At 42.3% G+C, this 26748-nt stretch overlaps 2 protein-coding genes across 6 annotated transcripts in view; one reads left to right on the plus strand and one right to left on the minus strand.

Moving 5' to 3' along the window:
• SLC25A21 (solute carrier family 25 member 21) overlaps positions 1 to 14972 on the minus strand; it is a 303655-nt gene extending 288683 nt beyond the window's left edge. The window contains exons 1-2 of one of the 4 annotated variants that reach the window (XM_075844434.1): positions 14927 to 14972; positions 7702 to 7818 (exon numbers count right to left, since the gene is read on the minus strand). In XM_075844434.1, coding sequence (XP_075700549.1) covers positions 7702 to 7771 — 70 coding nt within the window. In that variant the 5' untranslated portion in view covers positions 7772 to 7818; positions 14927 to 14972. Of the gene's footprint in view, positions 1 to 7701; positions 7819 to 9818; positions 9985 to 13181; positions 13412 to 14926 lie in introns of those variants that run through there. The other 3 variants (XM_075844433.1, XM_075844432.1, XM_075844435.1) reach the window with 3 other exon arrangements.
• Positions 14931 to 26748, plus strand: part of MIPOL1 (mirror-image polydactyly 1) — a 302694-nt gene continuing 290876 nt past the window's right edge. For both annotated transcript variants that reach the window (XM_075844430.1, XM_075844431.1), the window contains exon 1: positions 14931 to 15016. The gene's annotated coding sequence lies outside the window, so the exon portion shown is untranslated. The remainder of the gene's footprint in view (positions 15017 to 26748) is intronic.

The following is a 26748-nucleotide window of genomic DNA, read 5'->3' on the forward strand; positions in this document are numbered from 1 at the left end:
GCCTAATAAAGGCCCCCAGGTCCACCACTAGTTATGCCTGCTAGGTCATGCCAAAGGCAAGGCCTAGCAGATGCCTCACCGTTTTTACACAGATAGGCAGTAATACACCGCAATACAGAAGTATTGCAGTGTATTATAAAAGCGATTGGACGATCACATAGTGAAGTTCCGTAGTGGCACTAAAAAAAGTAAAAAGAAAGTTAATAAAAAGAAAAAAAGTGAAAAAAAAAAATGCTTTATTATTAAAAAAAACCAGTTACACATATTTGGTATCGCCGCGTCCGTAACGATCCCAACTGTAAAGTTATTACATTATTTAACCCGCACGGTGAACGCCGTAAAAATAAAATAAAAAACATTTAAAAAATTGCTGTTTTTTGTGAATCCTGCCTTAATACATTTTTTGATAAAAAGTCATCAAAAAGTCGCATGTACTCCAAAATGGTACCAATAAAATCTACAAGTCGTTCCGCAAAAAAAAGCTCTCATACAACTGCATCGGCGGAAAAATAAAAAAAGTTATGACTCTTGAAATATGGAGACACAAAAACAAATAATTTGGAAAAAAAGTGTTTATTATGGTGTAATAGTAGTAAAACATAAAAAATCTATATCAATTTAGTATCGTTGCAATCATGACAACCCACTGAATAAAGTTATTGTGTTATTTATACCACACTGTAAACGGCGTAAATTTGGGACGCATAAAAGTGTGGCGAAATTGCTTTTTTTTTATATTCCCTCCTAAAAAAGTTAATAAAAAAAAATTAGGCCCCATGCACACAACCGTATTTTTTCCCTCCCATAAATACGAGTCCTTTGTCACCCATATTTACGGACTTGTGCCCGTAAATACGGGTCCGTTTTCTCTACTTCTAACGTAGAGAGAGATATTGCACTGCACTAATCGGCAGCCCCTTCTCTCTATCCAGCTGTGAACGGCAGCCTCTTCTCTCTATCAGTGCTGGATAGCCATTTCGGGCAGAGTTTCCGCAGCGGAACGCAACGATAGTGAGAAAAAGAAGTTCATATGTACCTCGGCCGTTGTCTTGGTGACGCGTCCCTCTTTTGACATCCGGTCCGACCTCCCTGGATGACACGGCAGTCCATGTGACTGCTGCAGCCTGTGAATGGCTGCAGTGGTCACATGGGATGAAACATCATCCCAGGCGGCCGGACTGGAGGAAGAAGCAGGGAGTTCTGGGTAAGTATGAACTTTTTTTTGAGGAAACATTTGAAATCTATATTGTGAGCGCCACGCATGGTACTCACTATCCATTGGTAGTCACTGTCCAGGGTGCTGAAAGGGTTACTGCCGATCAGTGCAGCCCCTATGCTCTATCCAGCACTGATTGTTTAACTCTCAGAACGCTGGACAGTGACTACCGCTGGACAGTGAGTACCATGCGTAGCAACGCTCCCGTAATTACGGCTGCACACACACACAGCCACCCGTAATCACGGGAGCCCCATAGACTTCTATGGGCCTGCCCGTGCCGTAATTACGGACTGAAATAAGACATGTTCTATATTTTTCAACGGTACGGGCACCTTCCCGTGTCGCGGCAACCCGCGGGTTGCAATGTGGCCACATTGACTTTCAATGCCTGCGCGACAGGCAGGCGTTTTTTGCCCATGCGACCTGTGTCTGCCACGGCCTTTACTATAAAAGCTTTGAAGAGAACCTTTCACCACCCCATACATGTGCAGCTGTGTGCACCATCATGGCCGGCCTTAGGTACGTGCGAACAGTGCGATCGCACAGGGTGCCGCCCGCCGCACTGTAAGGGGGGCGCCACCGGGTGTGCATGCCCCGTGCCATTGCCACTACTCGGGGCACCAGCGGGTCAGGTGCCACTCACTTACTGCACCGACCTCAATACTGGCTGCCCCGCGCCCCGGCCACCGCTCACCCTGTCCTGTGTCTTGAATGACGAGACAGGTGTGATTACATCATTCAAGACACAAGACAGGTAGAAGACACCGCGCTTCCTGTGCGTTTCCAGGGCTGGTAGGGACACCGAGGGAACGTTTTCCCATGGGCGGCTCCAGCAGGCAGTGTTTGCCAGAAGCCCAGCAGGTAAGTCACTGACTGGACTTTGTTTGAATGGGGGAACTGACAGGGTTCTAAAAAGGGCAATAATGGCAAATGGACAGAGGATTCAGTGCCATCTTGGTGCACATTTGCCACTTATTGCCCCTTTAGTGTCCTTCTATTCAGTGCCCCTTGATACCCATTTGCCGCCCCTTTATTGTTCTTCTGTGACAAAAGATGCTAAAGACACTGGTTCAGGGAATGGCTTTCCCCGGACGAATCCACACTTGTGCATACCATAAGCCCCTTCTTCCTTTTCTCTTGATTTCCTTGTTATTAATGGTGTCCTTGTATATGTTTGTATGATAGACACTGGCTTATCTGAATCTGTATTCTGTTTCTTCTTGATATTCAATAAAAATGTATTAATAAAAAAAAAATGTATGTATATGATTTCTCAATATGAATAGTTATCCATGTAAAACATGTACAGGCTGGTTCTGCCAGGCTCATAGAGAAGGAGTGAACGCAGGATTTTTAAAAAGGGGGTTTCCAAATGCATACTTTTTAAACCAAGTTATTTTCGCAACGCTGCCGCTTCCCTTTGGTTTTTACGCTACAAGTAGTGGTCTGCACTTATCCACCAGCCTAGCCCTTTATATTACAAGCTCTATATAAAAGGGCTAGGCTAGTGGATATGTGCTGACCACTACTTGTAGCATAAAAACCAGTGCAGATAGTGCCACATGCAGTGCCCCTGTAAATAGTGCCACACGCAATACCCCTGTAGATAGTGCCACACACAGTGCCCCTGTAGATAGTGCCACAGATGTAGATAGTGCTACACTTACCTGACCTTGTTCCAACGACGTTCTCGAGCGTAACGTCGCAATTGTATGTTAGGGCCTCCCAGTTCTGGTCACAAGGATATTTCCAAACAACTTGAAACCCCCCTGTGTGCGCCACTGTGGATGGTGGGTACAGAGTGAGGGACCCCACCCGCTCTATGACATCCATATTCCCCTAACTGAAACAGTTATGTGATAATCTTTGTTTTCTCACTGGGGGGAGTAATTGCTTGTAAGTCACAATTATTCTATCCTTGCAAATCAGTTCCCCTTGTACTGACTCCTGTTGTGCTTGTGCTAGGATTATGTCTTTCCACAGAAAGCAATCTGAGAACACAGAGCTGCAGTGTAAAGTATGAGGGAGAGCTCAAGCAGAATTATGAAACTTTATGAGAAAGGAGGTTTGTTTCACACTACCATACATCAAAGCTGCAACTGAACACAGCTGTGTCGTAATGAAGCAGAGCTAGAAAAAAGCCATTACTTGAGAAAATAAATAGCAGCTAATGATCTTACAATGGGCAGTGGCCTAACTTTAATTTCAGGTTTCCATGCGGTTTCGAGAAATCTACTAAACTGCCCATAAACAGCTACATGTGAATGAGCAATTACATGTTAGTGCATGAGACCTATGTATATTTCACTGTATCAGATCTACTTGGCAATGGTCAATACTTATTTCACCACTTAAGGTATTCACAGCAGACTCTTTGGCATAAATTATATTAAGTGACAATACCGAGCCCCAAATTCCAAAGTCCGGTTCATTAGACTGAGACACGTCACATTTCACCTACTGAGAAGATTGGTTCAGCACATTCCTCCCCGATGCTGTGTAAATGTGCAGCTTGTTAGAAACTACCATGCCGTTTTATAGAGGAAAACACAATTTCAATAGAATAACGGAATTATTTTAAGCAGATTTTCTATTTAATATATTAGGTTTTACACAACAGAGGGGAAAAATCATTCAGACAAAATAACAAGGGAGAAATGAATGACGTTAATAGAAAAGGTGATTAAAACCAGGAGGAGAATAGAAATTATAGGGAACCGGTCACCAACATTTCACCTATTAAACCAGCAATATCTGGTGGTAGTGGGAGAAAAATCATTTTTATGTGACCTAGAATTATCTTCTAAGTAGCTCTGTACCTTTAGTATTCCGTTTTTTTGTGTTTAAGCGCCGTATGCTAATGAGCATAAAAGAGTCATATCTTATTCCTCAAGCCTTTCCGAGTTTCCCCTGCCTCTTTACTTTTGATTGACAGCTCCTCGCCTACCCCCAGCACCGATGCGCATCGATGTCCTGCTCTGGCGCGTGCGCACAATGGGACACCATAGCGGCTGTCATGTCCGTGGCTGCGGGCTTTCAGCTCCGTTCTTCCCCTGACAGCCGCAGCCACGAGTCGGCAAGTGCTGGCCCCAGCCTCCTCCTTAGGAGAAGCCAGCGCTCGCGACTACTCACCAATGCCGCATCCCGTAGGGTGCGTGCACACGCTCGTGCCCGCTCTTAAAGGGGCAGCGCGCGCATCGGACCTCGTTCCTGAACTTTGACCCGTGAGTACTCTGGGCTATAAGAGGGGTCCAGCCCCCTAGTTCTATGCCTGAGCTTTGTTGTTGTATACCTAGTCTATCTTGCAAATGGCCCCCTAGTGTTTCCTGCTCCCAGTGTTTCCTGCTCCTGTATCCTGATCTAGTGTCGTGCTTGTTGTTGCCGTGCTGTGCTGTATTCTACGCCTGACCTGCTTCTCCACACCTGACGTCCACCTGATGCCAAGTTCCTGCCTAACCAGCCTTGCTACTGTCCGAGCTGCCACAGGTACCCTATACGAACTATAGACTCTGACCTGCGTCCTGTTGGCCAGCTGCCATACCGCCAAGGCGGTACGGCCCAGTGGGTCCACGAACCCCTCGTGACAGCGGCGCATGCGCATCAACTAGATTTGAGGCCCAGACGAAGCAGAGAAGGGCGTCGGACCATACATGACGGGCGAATGCGCGCTCTCTCAGATGAGATTTCGGCATTTTCGGTGGTGGGCGGGAATAAGAAGAAGAGGAACAAACGAGACTGCCGGATTATTACCATAAAAGGTGCAAAATGTTTGCAGACTGTTATTTACGGTCGGAGGAGGAGTTTAGGAGAAGGGATAACGGTAATGAACTTTTGACAGTAGCGTTTAGTGAGGGCGAGTAGAGTTCAATAGATCAAATGCTGGTGACAGGTTCTCTTTAAGTGAAATTTTCTGATACGACTTTACTGTGCTATAATTAAAAAACAAAACGCTAAAACTGTGGCTTTCATAGATTAGTCTGTATCCATGTCTAAGGCCCCATGCACACTAACTTAAAAAAGCCTGTAATTACGGGAGAATTGCTAGGCGACGTCAGGGGATAGTCACTGTCCAGGGTGCTGAAAGAGTTAACTGATTGGCAGTAACTGTTTCAGCATCCGGGACAGTGCCTACCACTGGAGTTTTAATAGTATTAAAAGTTAACTTACCCAGAACTCCCTGCTTCTTCCTCCAGTCAGGCCTTTCGGGATGACGTTTCATCCCATGTGACCGCTGCAGCCAATCACAAGCCAATCACAGGCTGCAGCGGTCACATGGACTGCCGCGTCATCCACGGAGGTCGGCTGGATATCAAAAGAGGGACGTGTCACCAAGACAACGGCCGGGGTACGTATGAACTTTTTACTTTCAATCGCTGCGGAAACTCTGCCCGAAACGGCTGCCCCTTCTCTCTATCCAGCACTGATAGAGAGAAGGGGCTGCGGATTAGTGCAGAGAAAACGGGTCCGAAAATACGGGAGGATTGTTGCTGACAACGGACCCGTATTTACTGGCACGGGTCCGTAAATACGGGTGGAATACGTGTGACAAAGGACCCGTATTTACACCACTATTTACGGGAGGAAAGAAATACGTTCGTGTGCATGGGGCCTTACAGGATACAGAGCAGCTGTATCTCAAAAAGTAAAGGTAATTTTTAATAAAAACTAAATTAGAAAGTTGCACCAAACACACTGATACACTTTTTTTTAAAATCGCTTTCGAAGGTGCACATAGTCTGGAATAAACACTGTTTTTAAAACGATTCTGGGAGTTATGTGGAATACTCGTCACATTTCTGATACAAATAAAGAATTAAAGGGGTTATCCGGGTTATTACAATTTATGGCCTATCCTTAGGACAGCCCATCAATATTAGATCGGTGGGAGTCCGACTGTTGGCACCCCCCGCCGATCATCTGTTTGAAGGGGCCACGGCACAGCCTCTTCATTGTTTACATGGTTCTTTTTTCTGTTCGTATTTGCACGCTCCATTACATGTGTAACGGCCACGCAAATACAAACAGAAAGAAGAACCATGTAAACAATGAAGAGGCTGCGACACTCTGACCAGATTGTATTTTGGTGGAGATGGAGATTGTTCTTCTTCAGGGCAACACTTTAAACAGTTACAATAGTAACACGTTTCAATAATTTTTTCCCCTTCCCAGGAGTTGTCCAGGATTAGAAAAACATGTCTGCTTTCTTCCAGAAACAGCGCCACACGTGTCCATGGGTTGTGTTTGGTATTGCAGCTTGATTCCATTTAAGTGAATGGGACTGATCTGCAATACCACGCATAACCTATGAACAGGTGTGTCGCTGAAAGCAGTCATGTTTTTTCTAATCCTGTAAAACCCCCTTTAAGGTAATACATATTGAGTTTCTCTAGTCTTTCCTTCTTTAGAGCACTCTTTTCCATTTGCCTTAGTATTAGATACATTATACAAACAAGTTCTCCCTCTGGTAACCCAGCTCATCCATCCACTGTATATGTAACACTTTATTTCATCTACAGTATCGCAGACTAGCCGGCTGCTTCCCCCAACAAAAGCAGCTTATTATTGGAGAACCTTTCAGATGGATAGGGGTTCAAAACTAGACAACTTCTTTAAGGGGTTGTCCAGTTTGGCAGCTGTTTTTATACAGATGACCGATCTTGTAGATAGATTATCAGTTTATGATCAGTGAGGGTCCGACACTTGGACACCGCACCGATCACTTGTTCAGGCTGCCTTTGGGCGCCGGAAGCTATGCAGTGGCATAACTTCTGGTGACTGGAGGCAGCCGAAACAGCTGATCAGTGCGGAGTCCGGGTATCATCCTGTGGATAGGTCATCAATATAAAAAAACAGCCCCCAAACCGGACAACCCCTTTAATGTCACAGATCTTACATCTGACTTTGGCTCTGATCTATTCTATCATTTTTATTTTCTACTGGTGATGTCTCCAGATGTAAACACAGTAAGTCAAAGTAGAGTATTTGAACGGTGGAAAGGTTAGCATTATAACGTATGTAAAAATAAAGGCCTCATGCACACGATTGTATTATGGCTCCATACGAGTTGTACGGTGATGTAATATGGCACCCTAGAGGTGTGTCCATCAGACACGTGCCATGCTCCTTTGGATAATATATTACCTACCCATTACCTAGGCAGAACATCTCCATAATATGATGCAGTACGCAGTCAGCATATGGTGGTACACGCAGTGCCCACAGCTCCATAGCATACTTGCCAACAGTCCCAATTTTGCTTTTTGCTAAGTGCCCTTGAACGGGTTCCGTGTACATGGCACTGTGCATGGCACCTTTAATACATACAGATTCAGCAATCTTTAACTTGACTCTTAACACATTTAATGGAGAAAACTTTAACTTGACTTTGTCCATGGCTTTTGGTGTGTGATATAAGTCAAGTTAAACTTTGCTACATCTGTTCTGTCATAATCAAAAAATGGTAAAATAAGTCAGTCACTCACCTGCTGATCCTCCAGCCAAGATTTGCTGAGAAGCCTCTGTCCAAAAACTGACACGCACAGGGGGAGACATGGCTGCCAGAATCAGATGTTAGAAGATTGAAAGCCGTCCGGATGTCCCTGACCGAGAGAAACATGTGATGTTAGTGAAAGGGTCACAGAATCCGGAACAATATAAACAACTCCATACAATGATAGGAAGAAATCAAATTTCTCTGCATTGTATACCCGATAAACCCTGAACTATCTAGTAAAATTCCTTTAAACTTTCCATCGGTCACTTTAACAAATCTAGTGCATATTATTTGGAACTGCCTAATAATCCAGCATTTTACAACGTCAGATGCCTTAGGCATATGTCACCTCTGAAATTGTACGTATAATTCCCGGTCTGGTGGTACGCAGGGAGAACGCTGGGTGTACTGTTGCCGAGGTAACTATACGACACCCAAAGAGACTTGAGCACAGGTGCTATTCATTTTTTGGATGTCATATGGTTGCCTTGATAACTGTAATTTCCTGCGTCTCTCCATGCCGGATGTCGGATTGCGCGGGCGAAAGGAATTCCAGGGATATTTTCAGAAATATTAAACCAGCATAGACATGCAAAATGTTGTAATGAATAGGAGGTAAGTATATGTTGCATATTTAACCCCTTCCCGACATTTCTCGTAAGTATACGTCATGGAAATTTGGTGCTTCCCGCAAACTGTCGTATACTTACGACAAATGGATGGCACAGGCTCAGAAGTAGAGTCGGTGCTATCATCCCCGGGTGTCACCTGTATCTTATAGCTGAAACCCTGCTGTAATGGCGAGGACCGAAGTTAGCTTCGATCCCCGCCATGAACCCCTTAAATACAGCAGTCAAAAGCGATCGCTGCATTTAAGGTGTTTGGCTCCCTAGCAACGAAATCGCCGGGTGTCGGTGGCATGAAGGCGGGGCCTAAAAGGCTTCCGTAGCCGTCGGCAAGATGGCGCCGGCTCAGGAGATGAGCCGGCGTCATCAGCGGTGGATGTCAGCTGTATGTTACAGCTGACATCCAGCTGTAACGGCAGGAACCGGAGCTAGCTCCGATCCCTGCCATTAAACCCTTAGATGCAGCGATCGAAAGCGATCGCTGCATCTTTGTGGATGTCAGCAGATCGGCAGCTCTGCCCTGCAATTACAGGCCTGCCGACTGCTACCATGGCAACAGGAGACCTAACAATGGCCTCCTGCTCTGCCATTACAGAAGCCGATTAGGCCCCGCCCCGGAGGCGAAGCCCAATCGGCTTGTTGTCAGTGAATGACTTGCAGATCTAGTACATTGCACTACACAGGTATTGCAATGTATTATAAAAAAAAAAATCTGACGGTTCGACTTTCAAGTCTCCCAGCGAAAAGTAAAGTGTGGAAAAAAAAAGTTGTAAAAAGTATAATAAAAGTTTCAAGTAATAAAATAAAACACAAATCGCCCTTTCCCCTTATCAATTCCTTTATTATTGAAAAAAATTAAATAAACCATACATATTTGGTATTGCCACGACCGTAACAGCATAAACTATAAAAATATTATGTTATTTATTCCATGCGGTGAACAGCGTAAAAAAAAAACCTTAAAAAACAATGCCAGAATTTCAGTTTTTTGGTCACTTTGCCCTACAAAAATGTAAATAAAGTGATCAAAAAGTCGAATGTATCCAAAAATGGTACCTATAAAAACTATAGCTCGTCTCGCAAAAAAACAAGCACTCATACAGCTTCATTGACTAAAAAAATGTAAAAGTTATGGTTCTCACAACATGGCGACAGAAAAAAAAATACATTCTTTCTACAAAAGTAATTTTATTGTGCAAAAAGTTGTAAAACATAAAAAAGTTCTATAAATTAGGTATCGCCGGAAACTGTACTGACCCACAGAATAAAGTTAACATGTAATTTATAACGCGTGGTGAACACTGTATAAAAAAAAATTATTAAAAAACTGTCAGAATTGCTGTTTTTTGGTCACCTTGCCTCCCAAAAAATAGGATAAAAAATTTGCATATACCCCAAAATGGTACCAATAATAACTACAGCTCAAAACAGATAAAAACAAGGACATTTATGCAAAAACACCGAAAAAGGCCATACTTACAAATGGACACAGCCAGGTCAGAAACGCTGATGAAGGCGAGTGAGCAGGTGCTTTAAATAATAATAGCCACTCCCACTAGTCTTGAGGGGAGTGGTATGTGGTGCATGGGATGTGTAGTAAGAAATAATAAATGAATAGTGTATGTGCAAGTGTAATAATGTAAGTGAAATATAGGGGGCAGTAATGAGTAAAGTGCCTAAAAAATAAATGAATAATGGGATGCAAGTGTGTGAAACATGGAGGGATAGTGTGTAAGTCATGAGGCGCAACGTGACTAGCCAGGTAGAAGCCTATTTGTGACGCCTTGATAATTCATAGAGCGGGCTACCCTGCTTGCTAGGCCAAACAACAACACACCATGCTCTCAATAACTACAGCTCGTCCCGCAAAAAAACAGCCCTCATGCCACTACGTCTATAAAAAAATAAAATTAGTTAAGGCTTCCATAAGTCAGGAAATAAAAAATACACAGTTGTGCCGGCCCGAGGGGAACATTTCTTCTGTTTCAAGAGGCGATTTATCAATGCCCTAAAATTAGGGAACCAGGAAGAGGAGGGCCCAAACATATCCGCTGGAAGCGAGGGTGCCCGTATTATGCCAGGACAACACATCCTAGCAAAATTCCTCAAACTGCAAAGGTGCAGAGTGAGGACCAAAAGGGGGATAAGAAAGGACATTTATCAGTGCGACACCGGCCTGTGCATAAAGGATTGTGTCACAGCGTAACAAATATCATTGTTTTATTGTTTGTTTTTTTTACCCCATTATTATACCACCTGACTATGCCCCTGATGTACTCTGCCCAGCTTACATGTACCCCCACATTATAAACTAAATACCAGTAAAACTCCAAACAAAACTACTACCGAGCAAAATCTATGCTTCAAAAGCCAAATGGCGCTCCCTCCATTCTGAGCCCTACGGCGTGCCCACACAGCAGTTTACTTCCATATATATGGCATCGCTATTCCCGGGAGAACCTTTTAACAATTTTTGGTGTGTGTCTCCAGTGGCACAAGCTGGGCATGACATATTTGCCACTGAAATGGCATATCTAGGGAAAGATTAAAATGTTTACTTTGCGCCATCCGCAGCGCAATCATTTATGGAAAAGACCTGTGGGGTGAAAATGCTCACTACACCCCTTAATAAATGCCTTGATGGGTGTAGTATCCAAAATGGGGTCACTACTCAGGGGTTTCTTTTATTTCACATCAGAGCCTCTGCAATTGTGAACCAATACTTTGTAAGTCGCCAAATTAAGCCTCAATTTTGCATGGTACTCTCTCACTCCTGAGCCTGGCCGAATGTCTAGGCAAAAGATTAGTGCCCCATGTAGGGTGTTTCTAAAACCGGGAACGCAGCATAATAATTACAGAGCTGTCTTGTCATGGTGGCACAAGCTGGGCACCACATATTGGCATATCTATGGACAAAAATAACACTTTCACTCTGCTACATCGAGTGCACATTAATTTCTGCAAAACACCTGAAGTTAACATCATCACTACACCCCTAGGTGAATACATTTAGGGTGTAGTTTCCAAAATGGGGTCACTACTGGAGGGTTTCCACTATTTTGGTCCCACAGGGACTTTGCAAATGCGACATAGCGCCCAGAAACTAATCCAGCAAAATCTGCACTCCAAAAGCCAAATGGCGCTCCTTCCCTTTTGATCCTTGCCATGTGCCCAAACAGCAGTTTATGACCACATATGGGGTATTGCCGTACTCAAGAGAAATTGCTTTACAAATGTTGGGGTTCTTTTTTTCCTTCATTTGTTGAGAAAATGAAAAATTTGGAGCTAAAACTACATATTATTCAAGAAAAAGGATTGTTTTTATTTTCACTGCCCAATTCTAATAAAATCTATGAAACATCTGTGGGGTCAAAACACTCACTACACCACTAGATGAATTCCTCAATGGGTGTAAAATGGAGTAACTTTTTGGGCATTTTCACTGTTTTGGTACCTCAGGGGCTTTGCAAATGTGACATGGCCTCCGCAAACCATTCATGCTAAATTTGAGCTCCAAAAGCCAAATAGCGCTCCTTCCATTCTAAGCCCTGCCCTGTGTCCAAACAGCCGTTTATGACCACATATCGGGTATTGTTTTACTCGGGAGAAATTGCTTTACAAATTTTGCGGTGCTTTTTCTCCTTTAGTCCTTGTGGAAATGAGAAAAAATTAGCTAAACCTACATTTTATTTGAAAGAATGTAGATTTCCATTCTCACGGCCTAATTCCAACAATTTCTGAAATAAACCTGTGGGGTCAAAATGCTCACTATACCCCTAGATAATTTCCTTGAGGGGTGTAGTTTCACAAATGGGGTCACTTTTGGGGGATTTGCCCTGTTTTGGCACCGCAAGAGCCCTTCAAACCTGACATGGTGCCTAAAATACATTCTAATAAAAAGGAGGCCCCAAAATCCACTAGGTGCTCCTTTGCTTCTGAGGCCGGTGCTTCAGTCCAGTAGCACGCTAGGGCCACATGTGGGACATTTCCTAAAACTGCAGAAACTTGGCAATAAATATTAAGTTACTTTTCTCTGGTAAAACTTTGTGTTACAAAATTTTTTATTAAAAATGCATTTCTGCAAAAAAAAAAAAAAATGAAATTTGTAAATCTGACCTCTACTTTGCTTTAATTCCTGTGAAACGTCTAAAGGGTTAAGAAACTTTCTAAATGCTGTTTTGAATACTTTGAGGTGTGAAGTTTTTAAAATAGGGTGACTTTTTTTGCAGGTTTCTAATATAGAAGGTCCTAAAAGCCGCTTCAGAACTGAACTGGCCCCTGTAAAAAATAGCCTTTTGAAATTCTCTTGAAAATGTGAGAAATTGCTGCTAAAGTTCTAAACCTTGTTACGTCCTAGAAAAATAAAAGGATGTTCAAAAAACGATGTCAATCTATAGTAGACATATGGGGGATGTTAGTTAGCGACAATTTTGTGTGGTATAACTGCCTGTCTTACAAGCAGATACATTAACATTTCGAAAAATGCTAATTTTTGCAATTTTTCACTAAATTTTGGTGTTTTTCACAATTAAATACTAAATGAACAGAGCAAATTTTGACAGTAACATAAAGTCCAATGTGCCACGAGAAAACAAGCTCAGAATCACTTGGATAGGTAAAAGCATTCCTAAATTACTACCACATAAAGTGAAACATGTCAGATTTGAAAAAAAGGTCAAAAGTGGCAAAAGCGGGAAGGGGTTTAAGCATGAATTCCGCCCCCCCACACACACATATATATATATATATATATATATACACACACACACACACACACACAGTACAGCTAAAGCGTATACCATGCAAAAGCAACATTACCCGACCACTGCCCCATAATACCAACCCCGCAGCAAGTTCCACTCATGTCACCTAGAAGAAATGATCCCAGGTAAATGTTCGGAGGCTGCAGGTATTAGCAGGGGGGTCATTTATTAACAGATTCATCATAATAACTGCTTCGTGTGCAGCGAGGCAGAATCCTTTAAAGGGCAGATCCAAAATCAATAATGTTATTGGCTGCTTTGCGTCTCAAGCCTCGTCCTGGCAGCCAATGGTTTGGTGGAGATTTCCCTCCAGCTGCTGGCAGCCAGGGTGTAGGATATATGCTAGATCCTAGAGACTAAAGGACCCTTGATGATGTCATGATCATGTGATCACTCCCTTGTATGGGAGGAGCCAGGCTCTGGGCTGGTTTTAGGGTATATTAACATCTGGTGTCAGATTTTGTTGCAGAAAATTCTGGGATTGTGTCATTCACCTGAATGTGGTTTGCAGAAATCCACGCGTATGAATGGGTTTTCATTCGCAGAAACGTCTCCAATGAATCTGCCCTGTGTGAATGTGCCCTTATAGTTCTTGATGCTTTGGCCAGGGCTCGATGACTGCATCGAGATATTAGATCCCATAGGCTGGAATTAAATTGCATTTGTACATGTGATTTCATACGACCGTAATCCACGGATTTTACTGCCATAGAATAAATATGAAAATCAGATCATATCTAGCTAGGCTCGAGCTCAGTACAATATTTTATCTAATTTCGCTAATAAACGTTTTGATATTTTTATAATTACGCTGAGCCGAGTGCCCGCTTTACCAGGGGTTATTCCTTGCTTGTTTCGCCACCCCCCCCTTCCCCTTTCTATTTTTTGTAATTGTATTTTACTGCCATATTTAAGGCTTCGTTCACATCTGCGTCAGGGCATTCTGTCCGAACGGAGCCCTGACTGTCACAAACTGAAACCAAAGGTTTCCATTTCCATTGATTTCAATAGTAACGGATCCTGTCCCAATGGTTTCAGTTTGTCTCCGCTGTGCAAGGGTCTTGTCGTTTTGACGGAATGAATAGCGCAGTCGACTACGGCATTCAGCCCTGACACAGATGTGAACGAAGCCTTAGTCTGGGTTTCCTCTGGGTATTTATTGGTTTACAAGGAAAAGGTTTTACTTCTTCCATTTGCTGGGCTCTACTTGCAAAACAAACAAAAAACAAACAAACAAACACATAGACAATAAATACATCTGTATCTAACAACAAGCAATAGAGGTGAGAGGTCACCACATCAGTCATGTGACAGTCCTGGAGGAATAGAATTAAAAATATTTACAACACAACATTGTCACAGCTCTGCTGCATGCATATTAGACACAGCTCTGCTGCATGCATGTTAGACATACACAGCTCTGCTGCATGCATATTAGACATACACAGCTCTGCTACATGCATATTAGACATACACAGCTCTGCTACATGCATATTAGACACACAGCTCTGCTGCATGCATGTTAGACACACACAGCTCTGCTGCATGCATGTTAGACATACACAGCTCTGCTGCATGCATATTAGACACACAGCTCTGCTGCATGCATATTAGACACACAGCTCTGCTGCATGCATATTAGACACACAGCTCTGCTGCATGCATGTTAGACATACACAGCTCTGCTGCATGCATATTAGACACAGCTCTGCTGCATGCATGTTAGACATACACAGCTCTGCTGCATGCATATTAGACACACAGCTCTGCTGCATGTAGGAACAGTCCATACTCCATCATGTCTCACGACAGACACTGCACATACCCAAACACAGTCCAGAGCCTGGCTCCTCCCACACACGTGACTGATCTTATGGTGATGACATCATCAAAGGTCCTTTACCCACCTGTAGCTGTGAGTATTGGTGTGACTGTGTATGAGGATGTGATTGTGGAGGGGGCACACAGGAGGTGATCTGCAGTCACTTGGGGTGTCCATAGTTTTAGATCATGTATGACTGTATGTATTACTATATGAATGATATGATGTATGACTATATGTGACTTGATGTGTGACTATATGTATGATGATGTATGACTTGATGTATGACCTGATGATTTAGGACTATGTGTATGACTTGATGTATGACTATATGTATTACTTGATGCATGAATAGATTGTGTATGACTATATGATATGTATGACTTGATGCATGAATTGATTATGTATTACTATATGTATGATATAATGCATGACTAAAGGTCCTTTACCCACCAGGATGTAGCTGTGAGTATTGGTGTGACTGTATGAGGATGTGATTGTGGAGGGGGCACACAGGAGGTGATCTGCAGTCACTTGGGGAGTCCATAGTGTTATATCATGTATGACTTGATGATATGAGACTATTCGTATGATATATATGATGTATGAATTGATGATGTCTGATATAATGTATGATTGCATGAATTAATGATGTTTGACTTGATAATGTATGACTATATATGATGATGCATAAATTGATGATGTATGACTATTTGTATGATATAATGTATGAATGTCTGACTTGATGTATGGCCTGATGATGTATGACTTGATGTATGCCTATATTTATGACTGGATTCATGAATTGATGATGTATGACTTGATGATGTATGACTTGATGCATGAATTGCTGAGTTATGACTAATCTTAAACTGTTCAATATCGTTACTTCATGTATTTCGATACTAAGCTGTGCGGCAGCACAGCTAAGTATAGTAACACATGAATGTTGTTAGAGCGGGGCTGCGGTTGTGTGATAGTCATTGCCCTGCTTCTGAGTCTGGACAAGTGTGTGTGCGCGCGCGGTCAGCATGATCTGATGCGACCAACGCTGCACTAATGAGCGCCGGCACTGAAGACAGAACATGGCGGCCGCACTGAAAAACACCCCTATGTTCTGTCTTCAGTGCCTGTGCCGCCGCTCATTAGTGCAGCGCCGGCCGCATCACCTCACGCTGACTGCGCACGCGCACTTGTTGTCAGGAATGGGACAATGTCTGTATTACACAGCCGCGGCCCCGCTCTAACGGCGGAGATCAGAGCAACCTCTCATCTCTGCCGCTATTCTCTGTGAATGCGGCGATCAAAGCTGACCACAGCATTCAAGGGGTAAATGAGAAGGGGGATGCCCTTTGGGTAGCGTCACAGGGAATACCTGTGATTCAATCGAGGGATATACCATATATGGGCATACAGCCCAGAGTCCATTGAAGGACCCCAGGGCTGTCCGACCATATTTCCTGTTGTTAGGACATACTTAGGTTTGTCCTAACAGCTGCCCATGTACTATCCGTACACAGGCTAATGTACTGGCATATACGGATGTAGCCATCTTTAACTTGATCACACAACAAAAGCCATTGAAATGTAATTCAAAAGTCAAGATAGGGGATCTAGCCATTGTTTATTTAATGCGTTGAAAGTCTAGGTAAAGATGGCGACATCTGTAGATATATGGCAGTACATTAAAGTTTAAAAATAAAAAGTAAAAAAAATAAAATGTCAAATAATTTTATTTATTTTTTTATAATAAGAATTAAAATAAATCTCAATACATAAAATATACACATATTCGGTATCGTCGCAACCGTAATAACAAATTTGTAGCCTCATTTATGATGTTTACGCTTAATGCGAGCCACGAGGTATTATGAATTTTGAACCTCCATGTGTCTCACATTAATAATAATTAACCCCATCATGTACCTTACATTAACCCAATGTTGTCCATTATGACTGGAACATGATGGGGTTAATTACTATTAATGTGAGGCACATGGAGGTTCAAAATTTATCACACCACGCGCCTCACATCAGAAAATGGAAGAACTTTTTTTTTAAATTATTACTGTTGGCAAAGTATCGTTTTGGTATCGAGTATCGCAATACTACACGAAGTATCGGTATCGAAGTCCAAATTCTGGTATCGTGACATCCCTAATGACTATATGTATGACTTGATGCATGAATTGATGATGTATGACTATTTGTATGATATAATGTATGTCTTGATGAATGACTATATGTATAACTTGGTGTATGACTTGATGTATGAATATATGTATATCTATGACTATATTTATGACTATATATGACTTGATTCATGAATTGATGATGTATGACTTGGTACGGTTGAAAAGAAGACATATGTCCATCAAGTTCAACCAAGGGATGGGAAAAAGGGAAGCGATGAAACAAAAATTCTACACATTCACATAGGAGCTGATATTTTTTATTTCTCGGAAATTATCTAAGACCTTTTTTGCATCCATCTCCTGTACCTGCTGCGACGGCTCCTGCGGTGACTATTCCATAAATTCACAGTTCTCACAGTAAAGGCTTGTCGCCTCTGCAGGTTGAACCTTTTTTTTCTCCAGACGGAGGGAGTGCCCCCTTGTTTTTTGAGGGGGTTTTATATGGAATAGGATTTCCCCATATTTTTTGTATGTGCCATTCATATATTTATATAAATTAATCATGTCCCCCCTTAGTTGTCTTTTTTCAAGGCTAAATAAGTTTAGTTCTTTTAATCTTTCCTCATAACTTAAATTCCCCATGCCCATTATTAGCGTCGTTGCTCTTCTTTGTATTTTTTCCAACTCCAGGGCATCCTTTCTATGAACTGGAGCCCAGAACTGGACTGCATATTCTAGATGAGGCCTCACTAATTCTTTGTAAAGTGGTAATATTACATCCCTGTCCCGCGAGTCCATGCCTCTCTTAATACACGACAATATCCTGCTGGTCTTTGTAGCAGCTGATTGACACTGCATGCGGTTATTTAGTTTATGATTTACAAGTACACCCAGATCCTTCTCAACAAGTGACTCCCCCAGTGTAGCTCGCCCTAGGACGTATGATGCATGCAGATTGTTGGTACCGAGATGCATAACTTTACATTTATCTACATTAAACTTAATTTGCCAAGTGGACGCCCAAACACTTATAACCGGGGACCATTCAGAGTAGGAATCATTGACCACAACTCTCTGGATACGGTCCTTGAGCCAATTCTCAAACCAATTACAAACTATACTTTCTAAACCTATAGTCCTTAATTTACCCATTAGACGTCTATGAGGGACAGTGTCAAATGCCTTTGCAAAGTCCAAAAACACTATATCCACAGTGGCCACTCTGTCTAGGCTTCTGCTCACCTCTTCATAAAAACAGATTAGGTTAGTTTGACAGCTTCTGTCCTTAGTAAAACCGTGCTGGCTGTCACTTATAATACTATTTATTGTCACATAATTCTGTATATAGTCCCTCAATAGCCCCTCAAACATTTTCCCCACAATGGATGTTAGGCTTACTGGTCTATAATTACCCGGGGAAGACCTAGAGCCCTTTTTGAAAATAGGCACCACATTTGCCCTGTTCCAGTCCCTTGGCACTATACCAGTCACTAGAGAATCTCTGAATATTATGAAGAGGGGGACAGAAATAACTGAACTAAGCTCTTTAACCCCTTAAGGATGCAGCCTAGTTTTGGCCTTAAGGCTCAGAGCCCATTTTTCAAATCTGACATATTTCACTTTATGTGGTAATAACGTCGGAATGCTTAAACCTACCCAAGCGATTCTGAGATTGTTTTCTCGTGACACATTGGGCTTCATGTTCGTAGTAAAATTTGGTCGATATATTCAGTGTTTATTGGTGAAAAATTGCAAAGTTTTGAGAAAATTTTGAAAAAATTGCATTTTTCAGAATTTAAATGCATCTGCTTGTAAAACAGACGGTTATACCACCCAAAATAGTTACTAGTTCACATTTCCCATATGTCTACTTTAGATTGGCATCGTTTTTTGAACATTCTTTTATTTTTCTTGGACGTTACAAGGCTTAGAACATAAACCGCAATTTCTCATATTTTTAAGAAAATTTCAAAAGCCTTTTTTTAAGGTACCTCTTGAGTTCTGAAGTGGCTTTGTGGGGCCTATGTATTAGAAACCCTGATAAAACACCCCATTTTAAAAACTAGACCCCTCAAAGTATTCAAAACAGCAGTTAGAAAGCTTTTTAACCCTTCAGGCATTTCACAGGAATTAAAGCAAAGTGGAGGTGAAATTTGCAAATTTCATTTTTCATGCAGAATTTCAATTGTATTCATTTTTTTTCTGTAACACAGAAGGTTTTACCAGAGAAACACTACTAAATATGTATTGGAAACTGACAAAGAAAAAATGATCGACTTGAAGCACGTGAAATACAAAAAATATATATACAATTTTTATTGAATAGAGACATGGGACAAGTAAAAAGATGGAATAAGGATAAGTCACACAATAAAAAAGGACGTCACATCAATCATGAACCAGATGTGCTAATTTGGTCAACATGTTGGAAACAATAAGCAAGGTATTATGGCAGCAAATAGATAAATAACAGCATACCTGGCTAAAACACATATATGCATATATTTCGTACAGTGGTGGCGATTTGAGTAAAAAAGAGAATGTATAAACAACGCCAACAGGATACAATAGTATAGAGCAGTGTTTAGGTGTGCAAAAGCTGGTTTTGAAGTGTAATCAAAGAGTTTATAAGCAAAGTTTTGTGCAAGCTGCTGAAGATGGCAAGTATTTGTTCAACATACCAGTAGACATTGTGATGCAAAGATGGGACGTCTACACCCGACGCGCGTTTCGGCACCTGCCTTCGTCCGGGGTTCAAGTCGATCATTTTTTCTTTGTCAGTTTCTCATGCTAAATCTTTTGATCGACGCACCAAGTGTATCTTGGTCAATACTTAGGATATGATAACGTGCCGCTCACATAACTAGCAACAGTGCTTTACAGTGTAAATGTTGATGCTTCGAGCACTATTATCATAACATTATCATATTCTAGAAGACAATAGAAACTGGGGAGGGAACCTCCGGCTCACCTGACACACTCCAGTGTGTTGTGGATAGCACTCGGATCCTCGTGTCGGCACACGGCAAGCTAGCAAGAAAGGAAGAAATAGGATCCAGCGCTGAGTAGAATTAAAATGGATTTTCTGTTCCAAGTTTAATGGAATGGATTAAAAGGAAGTCCAGTTGTATGTAGTCCTGGGTGTGTAAGAAGTGGAGGTAAATGTCCTCGGGGGCCTACGCGTTTCGGACGACTGCCGCGTCCTTAAACTTGGCTGTAGTCAAGTTTAAGGACGCGGCAGTCCATTTTAATTCTACTCAGCGCTGGATCCTATTTCTTCCTTTCTTATTATCATATTCTGTCTGTTGGTATTCTTTTGGTTTATAAATATGTATTGTCCAGATTCTGCAGTTTTTAGAAATGTCCCACATGTGGCCCTACTGCGCTTGTGGACTAAAACACAAGCCCTAGAAGCACCTAGTGCATTTTGAGTCCTCTTTTTTATTAGAATATATTTTAGGCAGCATGCCAGGTTTGAAGAGGTATTGAGGTGCCAAAACAGTAGGAATCCCCCAGTAGTGACCCCATTTTGGAAACTACACCCCTCAAGGAATTCATTTATGGTTGTTGTTAGCATTTTGACCACACAGTTTTTTTCACAGCACCTATTTCAATTGGGCTGTGACATTAAAAAAATGACATTTTTTCCAATAAGATGTAATTTTTTACCAAAATTCTTATTTTCACAGGGAACAAAATACTCAATTTTGTTGCCCAATTTCTTCTGAGTGCATCAATACCCCATTTGTGGCAATAAACTGCCGTTTGGGCCCATGGGAGGCCTCAGAAGGGAAGGAGCGCTGTGTGTTCTTTGGAGTACAGATTTTGCTGGTTTGGTTTTCGGGTGCCATGTCGCATTTGCAGAGCCCCAGAGGTATCAAAGCAATGGAAACCCACCAGAAGTGACCCCATTTTGGAAACTACACCCCTCAAGGAATTCATTTATGGGTAATGTGACCATTTAGACTCCATAGTTTCTTCACAGAACTTATTTGAATTGGGCTGGGAATTAAAAAATAATATATTTTTTCCAATAATATGTCATTTTAGCTCAAAAATTCTTATTTTCACAAGAAATAAAATACTCCATTTTGTTGCCCAATTTGTCCTGAGTGCTGCAATACCCCATTTGTGGTGATAAACTGCCGTTTGGGCCCATGGGAGGGCTCAGAAGGAAAGGAGCGCTGTGTGTTCTTTGGAGTACAGATTTTGCTGGATTGGTTTTCGGGTGCCATGTCGCATTTGCAGAGCCCCAGAGGTATCAAAGCAATAGAAACCCACCACAAATGACCCCATTTTGGAAACTACACCCCTCAAGGAATTCATTTCTGGGTGTTGTGACCATTTTGACCCCATAGTTTTTTCACAGAACTTATTTGAATTGGGCTGGGAATGAAAACAAAATTATTTTTTTCAAATAATATGTAGTTTTGGCTGAAAATTTCTTATTTTCACAAGAAACAAAATACCCCATTCTGTTGCGCAATTTGTTCTGAGTGCCGCAATACCCCATTTGTTGTGATAAACTGCCGTTTGGGCCCATGGGAGGGCTCAGAAGGAAAGGACCACCATTTGGCCTACTGGGGATTTTCTAGTGCGAAGTCATGTATGCAGAAGCCCCTGAGGTACCAGTACAGTTGAAACCCGCAAGAAGTGACCCCGTTTTAAAAACTACACCCTTAAGGCATTCATTTAGAGGTGTAGTGAGCATTTTGACCGGAGACCTACACCCCATAAACTGTAATGTGGGTTCTCCCGGGTATGGCAATACCCTACATGTGGCTGTTATCAGCTGCCTGGACACACAGCAGGGCACAGAGGGGAAAGACGAGGGGGGATAAGCTGTGCGGAGTGCATCAGGGTAAGTAAAATTGGGGTAAATTATAAACCAAGGGATGTATGATAAATTTTAAAACACTTTCATACAAAGCTCTGGTTATTCAGGACACGTGTCACATTGATATATTGTGTCATCCCTTATCGCCCTCTTATAGCAGACTTTGCACCTCTTTTGACTTTTTCCCTTCTTGCCAGTTTGGGGAACTTCTCCTGGAAAGTGTTGCCCTGGTACGATGCGTGTGGGCTCGCTTCCAGATGTACTGGGTGCCCCCCCTTCTTGGCCCCTAAAGATTAGGTTCTTGATAATCACCTCTTGAAATTCCAAGAAAGTTCCCGTCTGGCCTGCACATCGACGTAGCATGTACGCATTGTACAATGCCATCTGTATGATGTGCACGGCCAGCTTCTTATACCACACCGCATGGCGCTGTAGGGCTTCAGGGCTTGATCTTACAAGTCCATCCCTCCCATGTACCTATTGTAGTCCAGGATGCAGTCTGGTTTGGGGGTGGCCTTTCCTTCATATATCCTAAACCTGTAGGTATACCCTGATGCACTCTCACAGCTTATACATCTTCACGCCATACCTTGCCCTCTTACCCGGCAGGTACTCGCGGAATTGAACCCTCCCTTTAAAATGTACCAGGGACTCATCAATAGAAATACACTTCTCGGGGGTGTATGCTTGGGAAAACCGGGCACTGGAACGGTCTAATAGGGGTCTCCGTTTATACAAACGGTCAAAACTGGGGTCATCTCGGGGTGGGCACGGCTCATTATCAGTATAATGTAAGAAGCGAAGTATTGCCTCATTTATTTATTTTTTTAGGTTCCAGTTCAGTTCTGAAGTTGCTTTGAGGGGCCCATATATTAGAAACCCCTATCAAATACCCCATTTTAGAAACTAGACCCCTCAAAGTATTCACAACAGCATTTAGAACGTTTATGAACCCTTTAGGTGTTTCACAGAAATTTAGAGCAAAGTAGAGGTGAAATTTACATTTTTTTTTTGTCAGAAAATCCTCTTTATACCATTTTTTTTTATAACACAAAAGGATTTATCAGTGAAACGCAAATTAATACGTATTGCCCAGATTCTGCAGTTTTGAGAAATATCCCCCATGTGGCCCTAGTGCGGTAATAAACTGAAGCACCGGCCTCCGAAGCAAAGGAGCACCTAGTGGATTTTGAGGCCTCTTTTTTATTAGGCACCATGTCCGGTTTGAAGAGGTCTTGTGGTGCCAAAACATTGGAAACCCCCCAAAAGTGACCACAATTTGGAAACTAGACCCCTTGAGGAATCCATTGTAGTTTTCTTGGGGTGCAAGCGGCTTTTTGATCAGTTTTTATTCTATTTTTATGTGGCGCGGTGACTAAAAAACAGCAATTCTACTATTGTTTTTTTTTTCGTTTTTTTTTACAGCGTTCACCGTGCGCTATAAATGACATATTCACTTTATTCTGCAGGGCGATACGATTACGGCGATACCATATGTTTATAGTTTTTTTATGTCTTATGGCGTTTGCACAATAAAATACGTTTTGTAAACAATCATTCACTTTTTTTGTTCCTTATTCTAAGAGCCATAACTGTTTTATTTTTCAATCAATAAAGCCGTGCGAGGACTTATTTTTTGCGTAACGAACTGTAGTTTCGATCAGTACCATTTTTAGGTACATGCGACTTTTTGATCTCTTTTTATTCCATTTTTTGGGAGGTGAAGTGACCAAAGAATTGTGATTGTGGTTCGGTTTATTATTATTTTATTTTACGGCGTTCACCGTGCGGGATAAATAATGAAATAATGTTGTAGTTCAGGCCGTTACGGACGCGGCGATACCAATTATGTATAGTTTATTTGTTTGTTTATATATTTTTAATAATAATAAAGGACTGATAAGGGAAAAAGGGGGATTTTTACTTTTATTACTTGAAAATCTTTTATTTTCTTATTTTTACACATCTTTTTTTAACTTTTTTTTTACTTTATTACTTTGTCCCATTAGGGGACATGAGGGCAGGAGGCTCTGATCGCTATTCTAATACACTGCACTACATGCGTAGTGCAGTGTATTAGAACTGTCAGCTACTCACTGACAGCAAGCATAGTGGGTCCTGACGTTGTCAGGACCCACTAGGCTTCCGTCTATGGCATAGCCGGACGCCATTGTTTGGTGTCCGGTTGCCATAGTCACCATCGCCGGCCGCTATCGCGTAGCAGGCCGGCGATGGCAGCTTAACCCCTAAAAAGCCGCAATCTCTATAGAACGCGGCTTTTAAGGGGTTAATCAGCGGGGACACAGCGATCGGTCCCCGCTGTAGGAGCTGTGACAGCTGCTGAACAAGACAGCAGCGTCACAGCTCCTGTATGTGTCGGGAGGACGGCCGAAACGGCCGTTACTCCCGAGACGTACTATTACGGCATGGAGCGCGAACGATACAGCTGCCATGACGTAATAGTACGTCAAGGAGCGGGAAGGGGTTAAGAACTCTAGGGTGTAACCCATCTGGTCCCATGACTTCCAGTGAATTTCTACCACTGAGTGTATTATTGATCCTGAACATCATCACACGGAGCATAGACGACTATCACTATATTACTGATAACTAGTGACAGGAATATTTCGGTACTGCTCATGTCTCCTGTTCACATGTTGTGGATTCTGTCAGGATTAACGCACGGACTCCACATCTAAATCCAGACAAAATCCACAACCACTTCGCCTGCAATGTATGTGAAGGGGGGATTTTTATTTGATAATCTCCTGCACATTTACTATTGGCATTGATTCTGTGCTGAAAAGTTACATATTCTCTCCATTGAATGCCAATATAGCTAATCCCGGTGCGGCTCTGCATACCAATTTGTGTCAGGAATCCGAGTTTCGGCTGCGAATTTCTGCCAGGGATTATGCTAGGCAAGTTTGTCTCGTGCCAATCCCGACCGTGTATTTCAATGGAGAGTGCGCATAAAAACTCAGGTCTCAGGATCAGTGGGGTCTGAGCTTATTGAGATGCTACAAATATTATGGTCATTTACGCTGCACATTTACCGGTATGCTTCACGTGATTCTGGGCAGTGTGAATGAAGATTAACGATTGTCCGCCAATCTTCAGTGATCATACCACCGCACAAATAATTGTAATCAGTGACATGATTGGTAAATGCAGCTCGTAGTCACCTTTATATTACAATAGACATTGCTGCCTAGAACATGCCGCTCACAAGGACAACGATGAAGCTTTTTCTATGTCGGCTGCGAAGATCATTCTAAAGGAATCGTCCATCAGATCTTAGCAAACAACTATAATCATTTTTATACAGCGCTACATATTCCGCAGCGCTTTACAATTTAGAGGGAACATGTACAGACAATATCCGACATTACATAGTGACAACTAATTTATATTTCACACAAGAGGAGTGAGGACCCTTCTCGCAAGAGCTTACAATCTATGAGGAAATAAGGGAGACACAAAGTGTAAAAGTGCTTGTTCAGTACAATGGTCCAGCCATCTTTTATACACATGGGGTAGTACCATAAATCTGCATGAGCCGCTCACCAGCCAGTATCCGTGTATGACAGACATGAAGTATATTAGGGTGCCAGGTGTGTAGGGGATACTGTTCAATTAAGGGGGCAGGTTCTGATAATTAATGTAATAGAGGGTTAAAGGAAAGGAATCAGATTAGGGAATGTTATAGGCCTGTCTAAAAATATGTATTTTCAGGGAACGCTTAAAGCTGTGGATGTTGGGAATTAATCTGATTGTCTGGGATAGCACATTCCAGAGGACGGGTGCAGCACGAAAGAAATCCTGGAGACGGGAGCGGGAGGTTTGGATTATGGAGGATGTTAATCTAAGGCTGTTGGCAGAACGTAGAACACGGGTAGGGTGGTAGACGGAGATGTAAGGAGGTGCAGCACCGCGGAGTGTTGATCTCTTGCCGATGGCTTGAAAGTGGTAGCTTGCAAATGGGCCTTAAATCGAGGGGTATCCTCTGTAATCTGTGTATAATGAACAGTTCACATCACCTTTTTGGCCTCTATCATAAATAAAGCATGCTGTAGTGTGTTCATAGACTTCCATTGTGCATTCATTATCTAATGAGACATACTACAGACATCTGATCGCTTCAGCCACGTGTAGGAGGCAACACATTGCCACGCGGAGTCCCCTATGCCGTACTAGGGAGCCAAGTGCTGCTGTATTACGGGATTATTTTCCATTGGATTCATACTTAATAGAAGTCTACGGGTGACCTATTACGGCTTCATACGACCTGGAGGCTTCCATAGCTATAATATGGCCATGTGCGCGAGGCCTAAGGGCGCTGGCGTTATTTACAGGCGCTGGGATGTGTATTGGTGATACATTTCATAAGTGCAAGATGGAAACTGATCTTTGGCACTGTAGTGTGGATTCTGAGTGTGGGGAGAGGGCACTGGCATAAAGCATATTGTGTCTCATCCATAAAAAAGTGTCATGTTGCCTGGTAAAAAAAAAGATGACATCTGGGCAGTACGTGCGTTGTGCAGAGAGCTGAATACATATTTTAAATGGGTATTAGGCTGTGTTCACATTAGTGTCTGAGATTTCGTTGCAGATTCAGTCAAATTTGGCAGGAAGAATAGCGCTGCATGCAGTTCCGTTCTTCCCGTTAATACGACGAGCTCCATTAAAAGTCAATGTGATCCGTCGGGCACGGGTGGAGGTCGTATGACGGATCTGACACGGTGTCATGTTTTCCGTTATAAACACAAACGACGACACAGATGTAAAAAAAAAGCCTAAACAAGTTCTATATGTGAACCTGAAACCCATATTATAATCTATGACTTGATGGG

This window comes from Rhinoderma darwinii, chromosome 12 (genome assembly GCF_050947455.1).
Source record: "Rhinoderma darwinii isolate aRhiDar2 chromosome 12, aRhiDar2.hap1, whole genome shotgun sequence".
Classification (NCBI taxonomy): domain Eukaryota; kingdom Metazoa; phylum Chordata; class Amphibia; order Anura; family Rhinodermatidae; genus Rhinoderma; species Rhinoderma darwinii.